A 23,016-nucleotide genomic window follows, 5' to 3' on the forward strand; every position below is an offset into this window, starting at 1 on the left:
CGCCGAGAATCGAAACCGGGGCGCGCGGTTCCCCCGCGCACGCGCGCGCCGCTCCCGCCCGCTCAGCCGGGCGTGCGGTGACGTCACCGACCCGGCCCCGCCCGGACCCCAATGAAAGAGAACGTGCGGCGCGAGGCGCTCCCCCGCCCCTCCCCCTGCCCCTGCCCGGCGACGCGGCCAATCAGAGCCCGCTCAGCGGCCCGGCCCCGCCCCTTCGCTCGTGACGCCACTGCACCCCCCGCAGCGGCGGCGCCGCGCAGCCAATCAGCGCCTCCACACCCCCCCCGGGCCCCGCCCCCGCCCCCTGCCCGCGCTCCCCCCGCTCCCAGCGCGAGCGGCGGCGGCGGCACAGCCCGGTCCGGTCCGTGCGGGCGGCGGCGCCTCCGGGGCTCGGCGACATGGAGTGCGCTGCGGCGGGCGCCGAGTTCAACATCCTCCTCGCCACCGATTCCTACAAGGTGGGCGCGGGCACGGGGGGCGGAGGTCACCTATGCGGGCACCGGACCCGCCGGGGCGCTCCATCCGCGGGGCGCCGAGCCAGGCCGTCCCCGCCGCCACCGGCCCCCTGCCCGCCTGGCCGGGGCTCGGAGATGCCCCGGGGCGCCGGAAGGGGTGCCCGGCCTCGGGGCGGCGCGGGGGGCACGGCGGAGGCCTGGCCGGGGCTGCCCCCCCCTCCCCCGGCAGCCCCGCGCGGTGCCCGCGGCCGCGCCGGCCGAGCCGGAACAGAAAGTGAAAGCGGGCGCGGGAGGCGGCCCTGGCGGGGGGCGGGAGCCGCCGAGCATCCTCCGGCCCCGCCGGGCCGCCTGCCCTGCCCGGGCCGGGCGCGGGCGCGCACCGGGAGGCGCCGGGGCGGCCGCTCCATTCCCCCGCTCGTGTCCGGCGCTGCCGGCCGGTTGTGCCCGGCGGGGATGTGGAGCGGTCCGGGAGCCGGCCGGCCCGAAATACGTGACTCCCAGCTCTCTGCTTAGCTTCTGGTCGCTGCGGTGTCACCCTCGCTGGAAGGGGTTCGTTCAGGAAAGGGGAGTCGCACTGCACAGCCCTCCCTTCCTTACTTGGGAATCGTGCCCCTGATTGCCGTGGCAAATTGCGGGCGCCCTGTCCGCGCTCCGACCCCGTGCGGCTTTCTGACCCTGCGGCTCCTGATGTGCCTCACACCGGGAATGTGCCCGGGCCGAAGTCCTGCCCCTCCGCAGCGTCACCTTAATGTATGCACAGCTTCCAGATCCTGGGCAGAGCCAGCGTGCGACTCCCCTGCCCGGCTGTGCAGATGTGCCTCGCGTCTCTCGGGCTGAAAAACTCACTCATTTCCTTGAGCAATGTCAAAGCGGTTGTTGGTGGCCTAAACAAAACAACAGTAGTAGTTCTGATTGTCACTGTAAAGCATTTGGTATGTTCTAGGTCTTTGAACATTTGGCCGCTTGGATGAGTTTCAGGGAGGAGGATACTTCTAGACAGAGGAGTGTAAAAAGCCAAAGCTATGTTGTGACCAGGTCTTGTTACTGAGTAACTACCAAAGTACAAATGCTCAGCCCCTGCTCCCGTTGCTGACTTTTGCTGTTGTGCTTTTTCCTCTGTGATTATATTATTATTAGCAGTAATAGTAGTATTACTATGTTATTATAATTATTATTGTTAGTACTACAGGTTACATAAATACGCTCTTTTTCTAAAGAAAGTCTTAGCAGTTACAGTTGCTGTTTGTGGAAAGGGATGTTGGAAGACAAGAAGATGCTGATCAATCTTGGAACCGCTCAGTCAGAGCATCCTAATGCTGCCACAAGGGCTCACAAAACCACTTCCATTCAGGGCTTGATCTAGATACAGTGCTCTTTATGAACTATGTTTAAGTGTTTGTTATCTAACTTACTCAAATATGGAAGATACACTTTTCTTCCATGTCTGAGACTAATCAACATTAAATACTGCAGGCCTAGGTTTAAATGTCATCTACTTCAAATCTAATTTGCACACTACTTTTTCTAAGTTCTCTGGGAGTGCTTGAGTACTGATGGTAGTGCAGAGCACTGGAATGACAGAAAACCAGTTTGGTTTTGTTTACTCTTTCATAGGAAAGATGACTTGGTAGCATTCCAGGAGTGGTAGAAATTTTAAAAAGGTCAAATAAAGGCCTGAGGTGGGGGTTTTTCCAGTTTAAAACTGAATTTGGATGAGGTTTTCTGCAGCAGCTGGGGGCATTTTGTATTACATTTAGAACAGTTGGAATTATCTACTTTGCTTTGTTAGGGCTGTTTAAATTGTCTGTCTTTCTTATGCTTTTTTCCAAATCTTAGGAACTCCAGCATCTCTGAACAATGCTTAAACAAGTAGCTGCTTTTATCTTGCTAGGTAATATGAGCAAACATCACTTATCTTCTCCCGGGATGATACTGTCATTTCCTAATCAATGAAACACTTTGTGAGAGTACTTTCAGTAAAATTGCACTAAAATACCTGGTAGTTTGCAACATCAAGCTTTTTACAGGAGTTACCAAACACTCTTACTAGCAATTAAAACAAAAGTGAGAATTGATCTTGGGGATTTTTCTTTTTGTTTTTGAAGATAGTTCTGCTGTATTCACAGCTGTACCATCTGTGTGCAATACTGTCTGTATATAACATTCAGACTCTGAGAAAAAACATGAATCAGGTCAGAAGGTTACATGGTTGGTTATCCTATTGCAGCAGATGCTGATCCATACAAGCCAATGTTGGTGACAAAAATCATGTGGAAATAAACAGCTCAGAAAGGAAAAATACATGCAGACTACACTGAACTGTACAACCCTGGCTTAGGCAGCTGTCCATCAGAAAAAAGTTGTGGTATCTCAGCGTTGTATCTGTCACAACTCATTAGTTTGAATGTTAGCTCCAGTGTCTCAGTTCTCTTTGCTGCAGCTGGAAATTTGGGGTGGAAAGACAATTCATTACTGTTTTAGTGCATGTAAAAATTCAGAAACAAAGTAATTTGGTAGGCAAGGATTTGTCTGTTGACAGTTTATCCAGCTTCCCGTCCCTCTACGCTGTCTTTTCCTGTCTGTGTCTGCATCATAGGACATTTCGTCTTAAATCAGAGATTTTCAAATACTTCATTTCAAAATCTTAAAAATGTTTTTGAAAAACTACTAAGGATCATGCTGAGTTCTAGTATAGTTAATATTTCTAGAAGGGAATTATTCCCAGTAGGTGAACTGTGCACTGGATCCACTTCTGAGCTTCCATTATGGACTGGACCTTGCTTAATTGTACAAGTGCTCCAAGATTTTGAGGCTGGGCCTCAAATTGTGCAGTTTAAATGGAGTAACAAGATAAATGCTTTTACATCAGTTAGGTTTTTCTTCTTGTGTACTTTGTGGCATATTCTTAAGCTTCTACAAATCCCCCAACAGTATAATTCCTCCTGTGTGCTGGAAATTATACATGCCATCTCCTGGGCCTGGGCATATGGTATGGTGTGTGTGCAACTTGCTGATAAATTGCAGCAGTCTTTTTAATTCTTCTTATTATGAAACTCTCAACGTAGTCATCAGTGCAATGTTTCATGGGGAAGCTCTTTGAATGTCCAATATAGCAATGGCATTTGTGATAGTAACATTTTCTGCTGGTGACTTGGTATTACTGAAAAAGGGAAGTATTTGAAGTTAAAGTCCTTGTTGCTGGAAAGCTTCAACTGAAGGGATATCAGCAGGCTCCTTGAAGCTCCCTCTGCTGTGTAATATCTTCCTCTTGTGCATGTAGCAAGAAGTCCCTGGAATCTTGCTTCTTTGTGAAATGAGAGTTCTGTTCGCTCACTGCCGTTCCCAAGCCAAAGGGTCAGAGCCCTTCAGTTCCTCACCTGTGTGACATCCTGGTCACACCACCTCCATTTTCTTTCTCTTTGATTCCCAATGCTCTGTTTATCCCATATTTGTGTATTTCTGCGCAGGCAAGAAATCTTCCAGGGTATATGTGGTCTGAAACTGTGTTGAGGGGATCAGCTTGGCAGAGCTGTGTTGTTCAGTGGGACGATACCCGTGACTGGCACGTACTGGCCCTGGGCTGGATGAACCAGGAGCTGCAAGTGGGGAAAGGCCATTGACTGAACCTTGTTCGCTTAAGTAATAACAGCTTATTTTGCCTTTGCCAATGAGATCTATTACTGTTGCTTGGCATGTTTCGTAATTAAGCTGATAGCTATAATAAGCTGCCATGCAATTACCCCTTAGGAGGAGCTGACTTGCTATCTAGACTGTAAATGAGATCTGTTTCAGAATTAATTTCTTCTGGATGCTTCAAGGAAATCTAAAAGATATATTTTAACTCTGTATGCCTTACATGTTGAATTTTAAGTATTTTTCACTTCAAATTACTTCTTTTACTCTGCGTGGATATAGGAGAGCACTGAATTCTGAAGCACTTCACGTGAGTGTATGTTTATTCTAGGCTCTGACAGCCTGTATAGTCTTTATTTAGAAGGCTGGAGGTATGTAAGGAAGAGACAGGAGTACTCTTTAGCCTACTGATTTTGACTAGTACTTAACAACTGCAAAATATTCTTTACAGCAGCCCATATTTTTTTTTTTATTAAAGTCTTGTGATGAAGGTGTGAATGTGTTCTCTTACCTCTTGTAATTCTGTCAATGGAAAATCATCAGAAACTTCTGGCTCAGCACTCCTCATAAGACACAATCTTCACTCTATCTAGGTTCTTTATCTTCCAAGTTTTGATTTGCAGTCACATGGTCCTGTTACAAACCCCAAGACATCATTGCTGTACAGAAACACTGCAGCAGTACAGTACTCAGATGATTTTTAAATTAATGGAAAGTAACCCCTTCCAGAATCATTGCAGTTTTCAGTTTTGAAAAGGTAAATGTTTTTCTTTTCTCATTAAGGAACAGGAAATTTGTAGCAGCATGTGCAGTAGTACAGCTCACTAGTCACAAATATGTAAACAGCAAACATAAGGCATTTTGTCATCTTTTTTGTGATAATCTTGGATGCAAAACTGTACTGGTTTTGACTGAAGCAGAGTTAATTTTCTCCGTATTAGCTGGTATGGGACTGTATTTTGGATCTGTGCCGAAAACAGTGCTGATAATTCAGGGATATTTTCAATTTTGCTGAGTGGTGCTTGCAAAGATTCAAGGCCTTTTCTGCCCCACACCCCATCCCACCAGCGAGAAGGCTGGGGGTGCACAAGGACTTGGGAGAGGGACATGGGGACAGATGACCCAAGGGATATTCCATACCACATGACATCATACTTAGCATGTAAAGCTTGGAAAAGAAAGAGGAGTGTTCGGAGTGTTTGTCTTCCCCAGTAATCATTACACGGGCTGGAGTCCTGCTTTCCTTGGAAGGGCTGAACAGCTGCCTGCCCATTGGAAGTGGTGAATGAAGTCCTTGTTTTGCTTCGCTTGTGCGCACAGGACTTTTGTTTTCCCTGTTAAACTATCTTTATCCAGCCCATGAGTTTTCTCACTTTTACCCTTCTGACTCTCTCCCGCATCACACCTGGGGCTGTGTGGTACTTGGTTGCCAGTTATGGTTAAATCACAACAAAAACACATAAAAATCTTTAGTGATAAAGGAATCTACTGTGAAGTGTTGTTTTTAAGCACTGGTCTTCTCTGAGAAATTTAGAATACATTCAGTTCTAGTGCATACACTTGACCTTGTTTTTTAAATGAATGTGGACCTAGTCATTTACTGCATTTCTGCTGATAATGTGCAGCTTCTGTAGAAATTCAGTTGCTTGCATGTGCTTTCCTTGATTTTCTTAGTTCTGGCTGATCTCTTTTTTCCTCACCTCTGGTCCTCTTGTTTTTCAATACACATTTAAGTGATGGTGGAACTCGAATACAGAGACATCAGAAATGGTACAAGGTCATCCTTCAGTCCGAACCTCCATTAGCTTATCTCTTTTGTCTCATAAGAGCAGGTATCTCCCAATATTCTCACTTTGGTTCTTAACCATTATCTTAATCTTATGCATTCTGATAAGGGGCCTGGAGCCTCTCTAAGGCTTTTTTTTTCTACAGTAATTTGAAGCTCATGTAATCAAAATAGTAATATTGTACTTGACTCTTACTTTTTTTAAACTCACGAGTGTCTTGCACTTTAGCTGCTATTGTTGGATGCTCTTTCTCTTGAGTTATTAAAGATTGATTCTTCTGATGTTTCCTCCTTTGTTCAAATAAGCTTCTCATTTAACCATACTGCCTTTTGGTTTGGTTTTCATTTCCACTGTTGTGGTGTGTATTCCCTCCATAGTTGATTTGAAAGCTACAAAAGCATCCCTCTTCATAATAATTGCTTCTCACAGTTGTGTTGGGTTTTTTCCTGAAGGGGGTCAGCACTGCCTTACAACTTCTGTTAGTTATGTCTCATCCCAGTGAGGGGTATCTGATAGAGCATTCTCTTTGCTCTTAAGTACTAGTTCATCTCATTGTTGCTAACAATATTGTTTTTCATACAGGTTATTGGCAAACTTTGCTTTTAACTGCTCCGTTGGCAGTATTTCAAACCATGGCCTCTTTCCACAATGTTTGCAAATAATATGTAATAACACAATTCATGGGGATCTTGGAGGTGCTTTGCAGAAGTCTCCCCACTGTAAATACCAGCAGTACCTGCATTAAAATGATTTAACTCAGTAAGGTGCATAAGGGAGTGAGGATCCCCCAGATACCTCCTCCAGCATCCAGGCTTGCCGTTCATTGACCAGCCCTGTGGTTGGAGCCCTGATTTCATGCTGCAGCCCTGCAGTGTCCCAGCCAAGTGGCCCAGCTACTTCCAGGCCATACTGCTTCAGGCTTACCTTATACCATCCCTCTGATTGATTCTCTGTGGTTGTGGCTGTGTGGCACCATGGATTCATTAACTGGGTTGTTCTGTACCCGTTTTTGCACTAAAGATTTTTCAAAATAGCTCCAGAAAGTTCAAAGACTGTCTGTCTTACATGAACTGGCATCATCACAGGAAGGTTACGGTACAGGCAAGATCCTACTGTGTAGATGTTTGGGGAGTTGTTTTCTTCATTGTAGACAAGGGTTAGAAGCATCTTTCTAATGGTTCATTTTAGCATCTGACCCATCACCCATCTGGCCAGGGGAGCACCAGGAATTAACCACCAATGGAGGTTTTGTCCATGCCTGACTTCTCTACTCATGTCACATCTGGTTTTCTTATGTTTTCAAATGGTTGAGTTATGTAGACTTAAATATTCTTTTAAAGTCATTTCACTGCAATATCTTGTCCAACAAAGCTTGTTTATTATAAGAATATTTTTTTATGCCTAAAGTTTTCTTCCCTAGATTATGAAAATGCAGCATTTATCTTGGTCATCCCTGTTCTGTGATGAATAGGAGTTCTTAAAATGTAACTCTTAATGTTCGGGGTGGTTTTTTGTCTGGCTGATCTAAATGCAATTTGTGCTTCATGCTTTTTCTTGAATGGCTACTTGATTTATTTAAATTGATGTAGTCCTTGTGGAAGTACTCTTTGTTCAGAGTATACCTTTATTTGGATGAAATTTAATAAGGAGCTATCACAACTGGAATAAAAGTGCTCTATTTCAGTCATAGTACATAATCTTGTAGGTAGTTGTTCCAAGGCTGTTTGTCATATGTTTTGTAGACAAAACCTAAACAAAGCCTTTGAACTAAACATCAAAAGGCCTTTGAAGATATTTGGAAGGGTTATTTTCTTGTAAAGGTCTCTTAATCCCAATAGAAGCTTTTGTTTGGTTTTCTGGGTTTTGGGGGTTTTCTTAATTCCTGAAAAGAAGAGGTTTCCTATTGACTTTATGGTCACTCCTACTTGTCAAGAGCCTGTCTGTACAAGTCCTTCTGTCATTCCCTAATTGAAAGCATAGTTTTATCAATACTGTCTCAATCTATAAGTCACATAAAATTAATTTCAAATATTGGACATTGTCACTGTTGTTTTTTTGACTCTTCTTTAGGATACAGAAAGATGCAAAGATTCATCTGACAACAAGAAAGGATCAGGCATTTTCTGAAGCACAGTTTTCATTGTCCAAGTGCCTGGTAGTGTTGTGTTGGGGGGGGGGGTGTTGGTGTTGGTGGTTGGTTTTGTTTGCAGTGACCTTCTTTGTGTTTCCTGTGAACTGTTCCTGCTCCTTAGAGCTTGATCCTTTTGCAGGCTGCTTTTGCTACCTGCCAAACCTGACCCCCACTATGGCAGATGGGTATTATTTCCCCATGCCCTGGTTGTCCAGAAATGGCAGCTAACACAATCAGCTGAGTGTGGTGCCCTTCCTGAGAGCCTGAGAGCAGAACAGCCAGAGAAGTGAACAGGGCTGTAGGTCCTGTCCTTAACTTCTCACATACCTGTACAGCATAGAATCAAAGACTAGTTTGGGTTGGAGGGGACCTTCAAAGGCCATCTAGTCCAACCCCCTTGCAGTGAGCAGGGACATCTTCCACTAGGTCAGGTTGCTCAGAGCCCCGTCCACAGGGAGGGGTCTTATATCACCTCTCTAGGCAACCTGTTCCAGTGTTTTACCACCTTCATCACAAAATAATTCTGCATTATATCTACTCTGAATCTGCCATCCTTTAGTTTCAAACTGTCACTCCTCGTCCTGTTGCTTCCAGCACTGCTAAAAGGTGTGGTCACATCTTTCTTATAAGCCCCCTTCAAGTAAACAGTGGTTGGGAAGTGAGGTGCTTTTAAGATCATGTTTGTGCCTTGAAATACTAAGTACTATTTAAAAGGGTGTCTCAGCTTTATTGATAAAACTGGCAGCTCTGTGGAATGTAAAAAGAAGCACATTTAAAATTACAAATGTAAATTTTGCTCTGATGTAAATAGTTTAATTGCCAGAGATGTGTGGTTTTCAGTGTTTATTTTAAATAGATTCTAATGTGTGAGGAATATAATTGAATACTACACATGTAACTTGTAAAATTAGTTCATTATCTCCTTCAAGAACTTAAAGCAACTAAATTGATAAAATGGCATTTCTGTCTTAACACAAAAATTTTGGTTAGGTTTGAATGCCTAGAAATAACTATTTTCTGGACACTAGCTAGTATGTATTTTCAAGTTAAAATATAATCTCATTTCAAAAAAATTAGATAGACCTATGGTTTAATGTTTCAGGAGCTTCAGTGGGTTTTTTTAGATTGAAACTGTCAGCAAGGTAGTCGGGAGGAGCTGTGTCCCCAGGTAGGCTACATAAAGGATAAATCTGTTAGCATTTCAGTCTGATTGCAGCTCTCAAGGTGTTTTGCAGCCAGTGAATGTGTGTGTGTGTGTTCATATACCCATTAGTTAGAAAAACATGCCAAACAGAACATATTTTTGTCTGCTTCATAGTAAAGAAGGGGAGATGGGGTCTGTGTGTGTGTTTTCTTCTGTGTGTGGGTTTTTATTTTCCTTTAAACGTGATGGTATCATGCTGAGAGTTTTCTGTGAGCTGGCAGGTTGATGTACTTTCTTGGAAGTTCTGCATAGAACTAGGAAAGGACATGTTATAATTTGTGAAGCGAGACATTTATTAATTGCTAGAACGAAACCTGAAAGCCAGATTTTGTCTTCAAGTCCAACATTGCCACTCCTAAGCATTCTGCTTTTGAGTGCCTGTGGAATTGTAACAGAATAGTTTGTACTCCATTGAATGCCTGTGGTGCAGTGCTTTGTTTGAAATGAAGGCAGAAAACTTGCAATGACAAGCTTGGGTTTTATTTGATTGGCCTTGAGAACCTCATGCAAGTAAAGACAATAGAAAATTGACCTTGTCATTATTCAAATGTTTCCTTGCTGCATTGGAAACATAACCATAACAGCCTTGTGCTGGTATAGGAGAACCAAAAAATTCAGTTGAGTGGTCTGGTTCATTGTCCAAACTGAGCGAAATGCTAAATTTATATGACATTGGAGAGTAAAAGGAAAACTGCAATTCTAAAATGCTTTAACATACAGTTTTAGCAATACAGATGTACAGATGTCAGATGTACATTTAAAAATCATGACAAGAAGGGAGAAGAGGTAAAACTATCCCTTTTCCAATTCTTTGTGATATTAGAAAGAGAAATTTTTAAGGTTATTTAGAGTAAGTAACAGCAAGAAATACTCAATGAACTAACCTAACCTGGAATGCTCTAACCTGTAAATATGGGGCTTTGAAAAATTTCCAACATGACCTTCACACCCTTTGAGTTTTGTTCTGATATACGACAGTGCTTTACTGAGCCATAGGAGCAGCACTTCCTTATGGAATGTATAGACTTGTTAACAGACTTTTCAACATAACTTTAGAAAACTCTTGATAGTTTCAGCTTTGGGGATTGTGCTGATTTATGGATTCTGTAATTTAAACATTGATTGTCATTATGTATTCCTTTTGTTTAATGTGGAGTTACAGATTTTGCATGGAGTTTCCTTTTTATGCATTAGGAGATAAAATTTTGGGGGTGTAAATTTTTCAGTGTTTAGAGTGTACTTATTTCAAATGCTATTATCACTCAAAGCAAATTATTGACTAGATTTAAAATCTGGAGCTAAGAAAAGCTGTTCTAGTTGAATCCAGCATAACATTGTGTGTTTGTATGACCAGTTTCCACGTAAGACACACAGGCAGCAACTTTTCATGCTTCCTTTATGTTGAATGTGAACTGTTTCAAATTTGGAAAAGAAGTCCATCTAGCAAACTTTGTGGGAAGGTACAAACCACAGGTAGATTTTAACAGAATTACTGACAGTAACAGGTTTGAAAAGTGGCTTCAATGTACCCAGGGCTTGGGAGACCCACCCTGCTCACGGTGAGTGAGGTGCTTGGGTGAAGGCTGTTGTCAATGCCTTCTTGAGTCTGGGTGGCTTCTGCTTGAACTATGGGATTGTAGCCTTCAAAACTTCAATCAAATGCAAGCAGATATTTGATAGGGGGATAGAATTTTGTGCTTCCTGTAGCTATCAAACCTGGCCAAAGTGTGAGAGAGCAAACACTGACTGGCATGTTGGTGTTCAGTGCTGCTCCTAAAATCCTAGCCAGTGAGTCTCGCAGTTAATCAAAGGGAAGTCATCAGTGGAGGGGAAGGGCTGACCATACAGATTGCTCTAGGGGAGAAAGACTTGATTAAAAGCAGAGAATACCATATGGAAGACATTTTTTTGAACTGAAAGTTAAAGGAGGCTGAAAACATGGAAATTTCCTAAATACTTAAGGTATAGAATGTGAAAGGATAAATAATAACAATCCAGAAGAACTGGGAGTTACTCTTATGCTTAAATGTACAAATATGATTTGTCTTTTGCTTTGTAGTGATGTTTTGAGCACTTACTGAAGTTTTTCTTACTGTAGGTTACACACTACAAGCAATATCCACCTAACACAAGTAAAGTATATTCCTACTTTGAATGTCGTGAAAAGAAGACTGAAAATTCCAAATTAAGGAAAGTGAAATATGAAGAAACTGTTTTTTATGGTTTGCAGTACATTCTGAATAAATATTTAAAAGGTAACTGTCTCAAATTCCAGTAAAACTTTTCCTGTAAATAAGTATCTTATTTTTTCTTAAGCCTGTAGTTTTATAGTTGACACAAGTCCAGGTTGTCTTGGTACACTGTAAGTGGTGACATGCATAAGATCTTACATATGTGATTCTGAAAATAAGTTGTCCACCCTCATAAAATGGTATTGACTTCATAATTCAGGCACCTCTCTACTATCTTTATTTATGCCAGTGATTTATTGAAAATTAAGAGGTATTCATGTCCCAACTTCAGTGGGCTACATTGAAATAAATGGAAATAGAACAGGACTGTGCATAGACTCCCAAGCAGATAGAAGATTCAATGGAAAACATATTTTGCATTTTGGACCTAAACTTCAGTCTGTATTTGCTGGTTTGTTTACTGTGTAGACCAATAATGATTTTCATTTTCCTTAAATTCTGGGTGCTCCTCAGCTTAGATCATTGAATGTGGCAGCTACATGTGAAAATGGTTTTAATATTGCTAATTTTTAGAGTAATATCTGAAAATTCCTTTGTGCTGTTTAAGATTTCATTTGCTTTTTTGCGTTAGGTACAAATATCACCTGTTCTGACCTGATGCAAGTTGCCTTCTGCCAAGAAGGCAAAACTTTAGTCACAGGACTTTCCTCTCTTTGTATTGAGCCAATAAATCTCTCTGCCAATTCTGCCAAAGATTGAAATTCCATTGTAATCAAAACACTTGCTAATTTTATTTCTTTTGTCTTTAGCAGTCTGAGGATTATTCTCTCAGGTAGATGATTGGCCCTACAGCAGTAGCAATAGTTATTCAGTCATGTGGTTTGTCTGCTGGCTCCTATCACAAAGTGGTCAGTCAAAGATGTGTTGTAACCCCTCTCCATGGGGATTCTCCCTGGAGCAGTGTAGCTTAACCCTTGTGTCAACTTGCACTATCAACACATTCCTCTGGGAAAAGCACCATTACTAAACCTCTTGACAGGTTTTTGACCATCATAGAAGAATAATAATCTCAAGTTGTTCTGAGTCACCTGCAAACCACAAATATATTTTATCCTGTTGCTTTCTTGAGCATCCTAATCTATATATTAAATGAAAGTAAAATTTGGTTTAAACATACTGCATTTGACATGTTCTTCCTGTCTCTGTTGAAGGCAAAGTGATTTTGCTGTGCCTGAACGTCTTTGTTATTTAGTTTATCAACTGATGAACATTGTAAGTTTCTAAGCTTTCATTGTTTCTGAAACTACAGGTAAAGTGGTGACCAAAGAGAAAATCAAGGAAGCCAAAGAAGTATATAGGGAGCATTTTCAAGATGATGTCTTCAATGAAAAGGGTTGGAACTATATTCTGGAGGTAAAAATATTTTGAAAGTAGTTTGAGATCATCGTGAAGGATTTGTGAGTCAACTGTAGAATAAATATGACAGTCTCTCCTTTTAATCTTGATAGTAAAGACTTGATAAATTTAGCCTTTCATGTTTAATACAGGGAGTAGCAGCTGTCAAAGAATAATCATGTAATTGTAATTCCTTAGAGGAAAGCAATTTTCATCCTTTCCGATGCCAAATGCGGCTTGCAGGTAAATAAGGGTTTGTGGCTCCTGTGAGTGGGGCTTGTTGGTGAGTCTCCTTGTGTGACACAGCCCTTAGTGCTTCCTTGCATCATTTACATTGCCTTCTGTAACTGATCATAACAATTTTACTCTAATGCAGAAAGCCTTTACAGCTTCTTGGGTGTATTAATAGTTTTAGAGAATACAAGTTTTGTTCAATTATTTCCAAAATTTTTCAGAGATTTGAAAATCAAACTTTATTATGAAATACAAAGCTTGAGCACTTCTGACACACATAACCATCCAAATTAAGTCTTTCCACAATTATCCTCTTTCCTTTTTGTTTAAAAGTTGTCAGACTTCAACTAATTGCAAATACCTCTTCTCTGTAAAAGCAGCAGATTCAGACTAAGAGCATTCATCAGAGCTGCTCTAATCTCTGCAGATTAATTACATGACAAGTTTCATTGCGGGTTCTGGTGAATGGGTATTTTTAGCATTTGAAAGCACACTTTTTAGTCTTTTGAATTTATTTTTCCCTGGATACCCTGGTTGTATGTGTTTTTATGGTGACATCTGTCTATGATTATGTCTGGATGCCATCTTGCCACTGGGGTGGACCACAGGTGTGCAATTTTGACTAAATGTTTCCAACAGCAGTGAGGTAGATAAGCTCACAGTTGGCTAAGAGGGAGTTATGGAGAGGTTTGTAGAGGACTTGCATCCTTTTCAAATAACTACAAATGTGAATTCAATCTGTATTTGTGTTTAAGCTACATTATACATTGTGAACTGCCCTCATCATATTTAAGTAACTTGTCACCTCCTTGGATAAACTGAATTAATACACTTTTAATGCTGCACGTCTGTCCTCACTGAGTTTTAACGTGGTTTAATGACATGCATTCAACTCAATTTAGTCAGAAATAAACCTTCCTGTGTACCCTCTATATAGATTGTTTATTCCTTTGTCAGATTTTGATATTAAAATTGTGCATATCTATCTATCTATATTTATATATATATCAATCCCAAATATGATTGTCACATTTGATCTCAAATGCTGATGGCTCTCAAACTGGAAGTGTATGTACCCTTTGGTTCTTTGTATGCTCTTAAATGCACAGAGACTCTGCCCCTGCTCCCTGAATTCCAGTGCATGCTCACTTACCTGCCACTATTTGCACTCTAGCTCAGTTGCCTCAGGTGCAATGGCCAAAAGTGACGTGCTAAAATGAATTTGAAATCTACACCTATCAATTTGTACTGAGAGGAGATGCGTGGGTAAATGCTGATAGGGTGAAGGGGTCGAAGAAAGGAACAGATTTCCCAGAGGATAATGGGGTGGTGTAAAGGCTGGAAGTTGGCAGGAACTGATGAGTGGTAGAAATGTAAGCCCTGAGTTGTACAAGTTGGTTCTATCGAAAATTTTTGCAAAGGGCTTTAATGGAGTGCTGTGGCATGACCATATCGCTCTTTTCCATGGACAAAAGCAATGGCTTCAGCAACTTTTAAATCAGTTTTGTTTTTTTTATTATTTAAATATACTTCTGTCTTCATTGAATCACAAATAAAGTATATTGATCCTTTTTGAAGGCTTTGTTGTCCTTTCTTAATCCAGACTTCTCCAAGTCTGACAACTAAACCCTGTGTAATATAAACACAACTTGTTTCATGTTTATTACACTTTCAAATAAATCTTTAAACTGTAGTATGGATGAGATTTCTGAGTTTTGGGCACTGGAGAATACATTTTAATGCTGCTTATGAATCTGTAATTTCTCTGAATTGGTGCAATTTTTGTTGCCTTTAAAGAATATCTCATGAGAAGCTTCCTGTCAAAAAATATTGCTGTCCAAAACATTATCAGTACTGCCAGTTTAGTTCTTCCTCTTTCAGAAAGTTATAATTACTCTTTTAAAGTTGCTGTTGGCAAGTTACTCTTTTCCAAATGGCATATTTCACACAATGTTTAGTCTTTTGGGGATGAAAGACTGACAAAAGAATGACACTTCAATATGAGATTCTGTGTTTAGTGAATAATTGAGACAAAAATAGTGTTAAAATAGTTATTAAATGGATCCTGCTGTAACAAATTAACAAGCACACATCTAAACTAAGCACAACTAGAGACTTTTTAAAGGTGTAGGTAATAGCTAAACTTTTTTAGCTTAATTCATGTGAAACCACTAAAGAAAACTGAGTAGCAAGTATTTCTTGTTCTGTGGGTAGAACTTACGTATTTTTATAGAATTCTTAAGCCTTCCTGGCTCAGTTTATAAAAAGAATACAACTGATAACTATTGTTTGGTTTTGATAATGTTTTGTAGGTTACAGGATTTTCCTCTTTTTTTGCTAAATGTGGATTTTCTCATGTGTTTGGGCTAGGGCTTTTACTATTTTTAGGGTTGAAAGAAGTTAAGAAGAAGAAAGCATAATCAATAAACTCATAGACTGACTTTTGTTCATTGCAGTCAAATAAAAGAGAGGTAGGTCCTAATCTTTTCTGTTATCTAACAATATTACTATTTCTTACACAGAAATACGATGGCCATCTTCCTATAGAAATAAAGGCTGTTCCTGAAGGCTCTGTAATTCCCAGAGGCAATGTTCTTTTCACAGTAGAAAACACAGATCCAGAGTGCTACTGGCTTACAAATTGGATTGAGGTCAGTTTGGGAAATTTAATTTGTTTTTTTCTAAGTAAATATTAATGCACTTAAATCAAAGGCTGAATCCCCTATTGGTTTAAGGGAAATCTCTGGCAGCTTTCATTTTCTGCTTTAAGTAAGTCTGGATTCTTTTTTGTAGTCCTCTTACACACCTTTTTCCCCCACCTCGCAAGAGATTGTAGTAATTTTACAGGACATTCACCAGTACTTTTATCCACAAAATTGGAGGATGGGGGAACTGCATGTCAGTAGTTGGGAGTGATTACCTGAGAAGGTCAGTACCTCACCTATCTTATAAAGGCTAATTGCTTAAGCCCTAAAGCAAACTGTTGGAGGCATCAGGACTTTTTAAACAGAGAATAAAAATAAATAGACTTTTTTGTGCCTGCTAAAATGCCAAGTGAGCATTGTTAAGTTCTAAGCAAACATACACCTAATTTTGTGATGTGTTTCGTTTTAGACTATTCTTGTGCAGTCGTGGTATCCAATCACAGTAGCTACAAACTCTAGAGAGCAGAAAAAGATTTTGGCCAAATATTTGCTAGAGACTTCTGGCAGCTTAGAAGGACTGGAGTATAAACTGCATGACTTTGGCTACAGAGGAGTTTCTTCACAAGAGGTAATACTACTTACAAAATAATTTGAGAAGTCTTAATTGTCCTTAACCAAGAAGGATTGTAGCATATGTCTGTTAACCTGTGTCCCTATTCTGTGCTGAAGTTGTGAATGCACAGAGCATTGTGTTTGCACTAATTGTGGAGGGGGCAGGTCTGGAGGAGGGTGGGTAGATGTGTCTGGGCAGTCAGCGCTAGATTGGGAGAGCTTTTGCCTATGTCTTTCCTGTCAAAATGCATGAAGAGGGTATTAGTGAAACAGGAACTAAGTCCAGAGTTTTGCTGACTACAGACTAGCACTAGATGGTGACTGGATTTAGGCTCCGGTATTTGGCATGGAAACTGAAAGTTGCATCTTGTTCAGACTGCAGGCATAGGAGCTTCAGCTCATTTGGTGAACTTCAAAGGAACAGACACTGTAGCAGGAATTGCATTAATTAAAAAGTACTATGGTACAAAAGATCCAGTTCCAGGATATTCTGTTCCAGCTGCTGAACACAGGTAAGATACCAGGCTAAGCCTTTCTAAAAATGGCTTAACAAAATGTGATTTTTTTTCTTATCCATCTTTGTATCCAGAAATAGACCATATTGTATTAGCCATGACTGATCCAGCTGTTGAGGCTGCAGTTGAGTACTGATGCCTCTGTATGTTCTAGCCATGGTTTTTCTTAACTATAAATGTGTTTTAAATGTTTTTTACTCTAACCATATTATCAGGTCTAAGTAAATTTGGATATTCTTTTTAGAACAGGCTTGAAGGCTTACAGGTTATAGATACAGAGGATTCACATTATAAACTTCAAATTGTGTTTTAAACATAGAATCATAAATCAAAAAAACATGTAAGATGCAATTCTGGATTCTCACAAATCATGTTCTCCCTCCAGAAGTAGTTGCTCTTAAGCTTCCCCATCAGCATAACTAGCTCAGCCAATGCTGAATCCTTGATCTCTCACTAAGAATTGTGAATGAGTTTTTAAGAGTAAGGAGCTCACCTCAGACATTTGAGATGGAGAGCTCTTATACCCAACTCCTGTGCAAGGTCAGGAGTGCATGCAAATCCTTGGATTTCAGTTGCACATCTACACACTGAAATGAGCAGAATATAAAAGAAGGTTCTGCTTTTCCTATTGAGCACAAAAGCCAGTTTAAGAGTTAGTATTCCCTTTAAATAGCTAGCATTCCCTCAGGATTACAAGGCAGATAATGGAAAGGCATGCATGAGTAGCCCTTACAGGGCAATGATCACCTTAAAGGAGTGCTGCTTCACAGACCTTCCTGCATCATTGCTGTACTGCTGTTCTGGAACTCCTGCTTGATCAACAGAAGTGACAAATTTTGTCTGAAACTTCTTCTCTTAGCTTAGCTTAATACCACAGTTAAATCCAAAACATGATGGTGCAAGCAACTATAAAATTTTTTGTAATGAAAGCAAACACACAGAGTCAGGAGATGAGTCTTTTGCACAGCATGTTGAAGTGGTGCCGTTAGATCAGACGGCTCAAACTGCCCGACATAAAGTTTGCATTGCCACATGCAGACTGCAGTCACCCTTTCAAAGGTAATACACAAAAAAGGCCTCAAAAAAGACACCCAACTTTTTCCAGAATTGTTATACTATTCCACAACCTCCAGTGTGAGGTGGTGGTGTGAGTTTGGTGCTTTCCCCTTACATGTCAGCAGGGCTGTTCCTGGGACTGCCCCAGCCTCTGTGAAACAATGTTTGTTTTGTCTCCTCACTACCATGGTCTAGAGTTTGTCCATACAGTAGTTAATGATGGAATTTTTAGGTAAAAATGGAAAGCCACTGACTCTTACATTGTGCTTGAGAGCATTTTTAGGTCTCTGTGCACAGGTTATGTGAGCTGGTCTGAGACAGCCACGTACAGAACAGCTACTGCAGATCAACTGGCATTCAGTAACTTATTACTGCTCTTTTATTACTGCTCTGGTTTATGTGCCTTCCTGTACCCTTGTACCAAGGGTAATGCCCTGGGTTTCCTCTGGAAGAATGTTTGTATGAGTGAGAATAATGGTTTTATATCACTATTAAAAAAGAAAATAAATTCTGTTTTCTTCTTAGGATTTTTCTAACATATGGTGCTTCATTCTCAACTTCCCATTTTGTAGTGTGAAGTTGCCAGAGCAGATGTTCGGTTCTTGCATCTGTAATTCCTTAACTGTCTGAATTTCAGATTTTAAAGAGAAACTCTCTCACAAATGCTAATAAAATAAAAAAATGCTTTTACATGTGAAAGAAATTTCATGTGCCAAGTGTTCATCTGAAGTGCCAAAGATAAATTCAGGGTGCTGTTTATTTAGTATATAGACTTATTATCCATGCACCACAGAGCTGATAAGCACATAGTTTATGCTGTCTTGTAATCACATTGCTTATCATTATCTTGAACTGTTGCTGGTGGGAAGTACAGAATATATGATTTGATGTACAAATGCCACTCTAATATGAATTTTTCAATTGTCTTTGCAGTACCATAACAGCCTGGGGGAAAGATCATGAAAAAGATGCTTTTGAACACATAGTAACACACTTTTCTTCAGTGCCTGTGTCTGTGGTTAGTGACAGCTATGACATTTACAATGCTTGTGAAAAAATATGGGGCGATGACCTAAGGCATATAATTGAAGCCCGAAGTCCAGAGGCACCACTTATTATTAGACCAGATTCTGGGAATCCCCTTGACACTGTTTTAAAGGTAATCCTTTCTTGAACTCATTTATATACAAGACTGGGAGGGCAGTTGTTTGTTCTTGTAATGACTGGCTAGCAAACATAGACACGTAATGCTGTAAGCTGATACGCATTGTTTATATTTGATGCTGGCCAATTTGGACCTGTGAAAAACGCAAATGTTTGGTTCATCTAAGCATAGATATGGAAACTGTCTTGCAGTCTAAATAGTTCAATATTTTTCATCAAACTCATTCTTGCATATGATTCTTGAAGCTTTTACAACACTTAACAGTTTTGTTGCTGTAATGATGCTGGAATGCTTCTATAAAGAGAAATTTTCATCACTTAATAACAAATCAAATAGGAAGCTATATCATTATTAATAAATGGCAGATCAGTAGGTGTTCTTACCACCAAGTTTAGGTATCTCGGCATCCTGTATTAATGTAATTCATGGTTTTCTGCTACAAAAAGTTTAGCACACTTCTCCCTTTCATAAGATGTGCATTGAAGTCAGTGGCTCACAACCTCCAACTTTAAAAACGCTTCTTGCCTCATTATTCTTTAGAGAGCATAATGATTGTTGCAGTTTCATAATAAAAGCTGTTGATATCTCTGAATATGAGTAGCTGTCAGCACTGTCTTAATAAGAAAGTAGAGGCAATTTTAGTTACATTGGTACTCTATCAAATTAGATCTATGCAGCTTTAACACTTTTTTTCTCTTTGGGACAAGTGGTGTATCACAAATAGGAGCTCTGAATGACCTTTCACAGGGCTGATAAGGAAAGCTTCTAACTGAAGTGTTTCATTTTAAGTATTTGTGCCTTACAAAATCACAGAAAACTGAAAGCCTCATCCATTGTCTTAAGGGAGGTCAAAAGAAGAGCAGAATCTTCAGTTGACACATTTAATAACAAAATTCATAGCAAGCAAAGGGAGAACAGAGGGAAGGATAGTTCTGATTAGCTCTTGGGTATGAGATCATAAAGATCATATGGTCTGTGACTGCTTTAAGGGTTTCCACCACAACAGCTGGCATGCTTTTTATTTGTGGGTAGATTTAGAGCATAATTATGTGGGTATAGTTATGGATTTATTTTATTTTCTTATAGAGAGCATTGTTCAAATGTGGAAATGCTATTTCTTTATTGGAATACATATTACATGGATTTTTATTTTTATTTTGAACTGTCTTCTTTCTCTTTTCAATAGGTCTTAGAGATCCTGGGGAAGAAGTTTCCCATTACAGAAAATTCAAAAGGCTACAAGTTGTTGCCACCGTATCTCAGAGTTATTCAAGGGGATGGTGTGGATATCAACACGTTGCAAGAGGTAGGAGATCCTGTTCATGTGTTGGGGTGACACTGGCAATGTTGATATTTAATCTGGACTCTGTTCTGACTAGTCAGATGTTCCAGCAGAGATTGCTGCCCCCAACCCTGCCCTTCAGTGCAGACACTGGCAGCAATATCATAGAGCATAAAACAAATTCATTAAAACTCCACTATTAAGATGCATAAAAAATCCCGAAAAGGAATTTTCTAATCCCTCTGTTGTGTAACCCTTCTCTTTCCACTGTCTCCCTTTTGTTTGCTTTCATCATGCTTGTCAAGTCTAATTGAGATCAAAACCCAGCCATGTTTGGTCCTTTCATTGATGTGTAAGGCACACTGTGCATGATCACTGTGCTACAGCAATAGTAATTAACTGGTTTGCCTCGTTACTTACATACCATCTGAAATATGTTTGCTCTCAATATTGAAGGTGTAGTTTTGAAGGAAACTTTTTAAAACCAAGGGTAAGGAAGGCGAATTCATTGATTTGGTAACTAGTGGAATAAGGATTGCTGAAACGCCAGAAAACACGTGTTACAGACTAGGCTGTAATCTAAGTCAAAACTGTAATTTTAGCAAGACAAAAATTGATTGTTTAGTAGATGCTGTGTGCCTGAAACTCGTCATAAATTCACACTATTGACTAGATGTAGATATTAGGTAATATAATATGGTTACAATAAGGTACAGACTGCAGTGACTACAGATGACAAAGGGCATGTAGAAGAAGGAGGACTTGACTTTATTAGGTTCATCCTGGATCATTCATCTTCAGCTGTATTAGAGTTCCAAAACAGAAACAAGTTGAATAAATTTAAGATTAATTTTACTTGAATTTATTGGCACTTGTCTTAGCTTTCTAGATTGACACATCCTTAGGTTCTTCTTAACAAAGCTGACTTCTACTGCTTCTCAAAATTAAGAGCAAGAGAGGTATCAGGTTTGTTTTTTAGTTAGTCTGAAATGATCTGCATATCCAGCATGGGCACATAATGTGAACCTCAGTGGCAGAACTCAGATTTGTCACTTGGATCCTTAGAGAGCAGTTAATACTGAGGTTGTAGCCTGATATGCCAACTGCAGTACAGACAGGCAGTAGTTTTCTTCCACCTCCAACTGCCTTTAAATTTATTTTACTTTATTTTTGTGTTCCATGTGGCTTTTTGGGAATATACAACGATGCTTCTATGCTGGGCAGAACACAAGCATGAGAGGTTAATAGCTGGAAAGAAAGTTTTATTGTTAGATAGCAGGGGAAGACACTCTCTTTATTAAAAAAAAAAAAACAACAAAAGCCACACAAAAGAAAAGCACTTGTGCTTTTGACAGGACTGATGCTGGTGTTAGGCAAAGTATCTTGTGGCTGAGATTTTCCTGAGTTGTGACAGGAAAGTAGCTGGACTGTTCTTCCTTGTAAGGAACTTGGGTTGCTTTCTGTAAGTTACACTGGACAAAATTCATGCTCATATGACTTTGATTCTAGTCAAAATACTGAAACTAATATTTAAAATCTTTGCATTAGAGTGAAAATTGCTCTATTCTCCAGGTTCTAAATAATAGCAGCAGCTATTGGGGGAGGATAAGAGGACAGAATGAGCAATTCTTTGTTCAGGTGATCTGCCTGTTTACATATTTTCCTCATCAAGCTGAAACTGATTATGAGAAGTTGTCTTGGGTTGAGCTGGCAAAATGCCAACTGCCCAACACAGAGTGTTAGAACCTCCCTCCCCCTCACCAAGGAAAGGGAGGGAAAAAATCCCTGGAAACTCAAACTAGGTTTATACTTTAATTATATATATTTATACAGAAAAGAGAAAATTAAAAGAAAACTACAATATAGCACACACTTGCACAAGTTAGAAATAACAAAAAATAACTCCCCACTCCCCACAGAACACAAATCCCACCATTCTAACTACAGTCACTCTGGAGAACTCAATTCCCCAGAGACAGATCTAAGCAGAAAGACGATGAACAAACATTTTACTTCCCTAAGATTACATGGTGGTGAGCTGGTGCCGGGCCTGGGCTTCCCATCCCTCCTGGGATGGCATGGTGCATCCTTCTGGGACTAAGGCAAAGACCAAAAGAGGCAGAAGCTCCACCTCCCTCTTTTTTATACTTCTTGACACTTCTTGATGATGTCAGATGATAGGAAATACTGCTTTGGTTGCTTAAGTCAGGTGGTGCTTGTCCCTTCCAATCTATGTCACATCCTTTGGGCCTGCTAAGGCCTAGCTAAAACTAAAGCCAAAACTACCACACAAGTCTACCTGTAGCATGTTGTGTACAAGAGTAAAGGTCCAATTACCCAAGAAGAGAGAGCAGACATAATTCCCTGCTGCCTGGTGGCACCTTCTCATCTCTTCCTGACTCTCTAATCTTGCTGTGCCTCGTGGCAGCTTTGGTCATTTAACTGCTGGTTATTGAAGTAATTTAGACTGGAGATGTAGCAGCAAACTGACTCAGCCAAAAGTGATCAGTTCAGTGAATTAAATTGTTCCAAAAAAGTACTCGCCAGCCCCTTTATTTTCTCCTGTACAGAAGAAAATTAACTGTTTTGAACTGGGAGAAACAGGCAGGATAGAAAGAGACAATTCTCATTTTATAGCAACAACTTCTGTTGGAGCAAAAAGGCCATGATCTTGCAACCTAATTTTAGTTGTGTTTTACTTTTCATGGGT

General features: G+C 40.3%; 1 protein-coding gene across 2 annotated transcripts in view; it reads left to right on the plus strand.

Annotated features, from left to right (window-relative positions):
* Positions 1–299: 299 nt before the first annotated feature.
* Positions 300–23,016, plus strand: part of NAMPT (nicotinamide phosphoribosyltransferase) — a 30,964-nt gene continuing 8,247 nt past the window's right edge. The window contains exons 1-8 of one of the 2 annotated variants that reach the window (XM_071552637.1): positions 300–458; positions 11,309–11,465; positions 12,712–12,815; positions 15,554–15,682; positions 16,146–16,304; positions 16,664–16,800; positions 18,793–19,018; positions 20,211–20,330. In XM_071552637.1, the coding sequence (XP_071408738.1) occupies positions 399–458; positions 11,309–11,465; positions 12,712–12,815; positions 15,554–15,682; positions 16,146–16,304; positions 16,664–16,800; positions 18,793–19,018; positions 20,211–20,330 (1,092 nt within the window). In that variant the 5' untranslated portion in view covers positions 300–398. The remainder of the gene's footprint in view (positions 459–11,308; positions 11,466–12,711; positions 12,816–15,553; positions 15,683–16,145; positions 16,305–16,663; positions 16,801–18,792; positions 19,019–20,210; positions 20,331–23,016) is intronic. The other variant, XM_071552639.1, reaches the window with a different exon arrangement.

The sequence above is a fragment of the Pithys albifrons genome, chromosome 3, assembly GCF_047495875.1.
Source record: "Pithys albifrons albifrons isolate INPA30051 chromosome 3, PitAlb_v1, whole genome shotgun sequence".
Taxonomy (NCBI): Eukaryota; Metazoa; Chordata; class Aves; order Passeriformes; family Thamnophilidae; genus Pithys; species Pithys albifrons.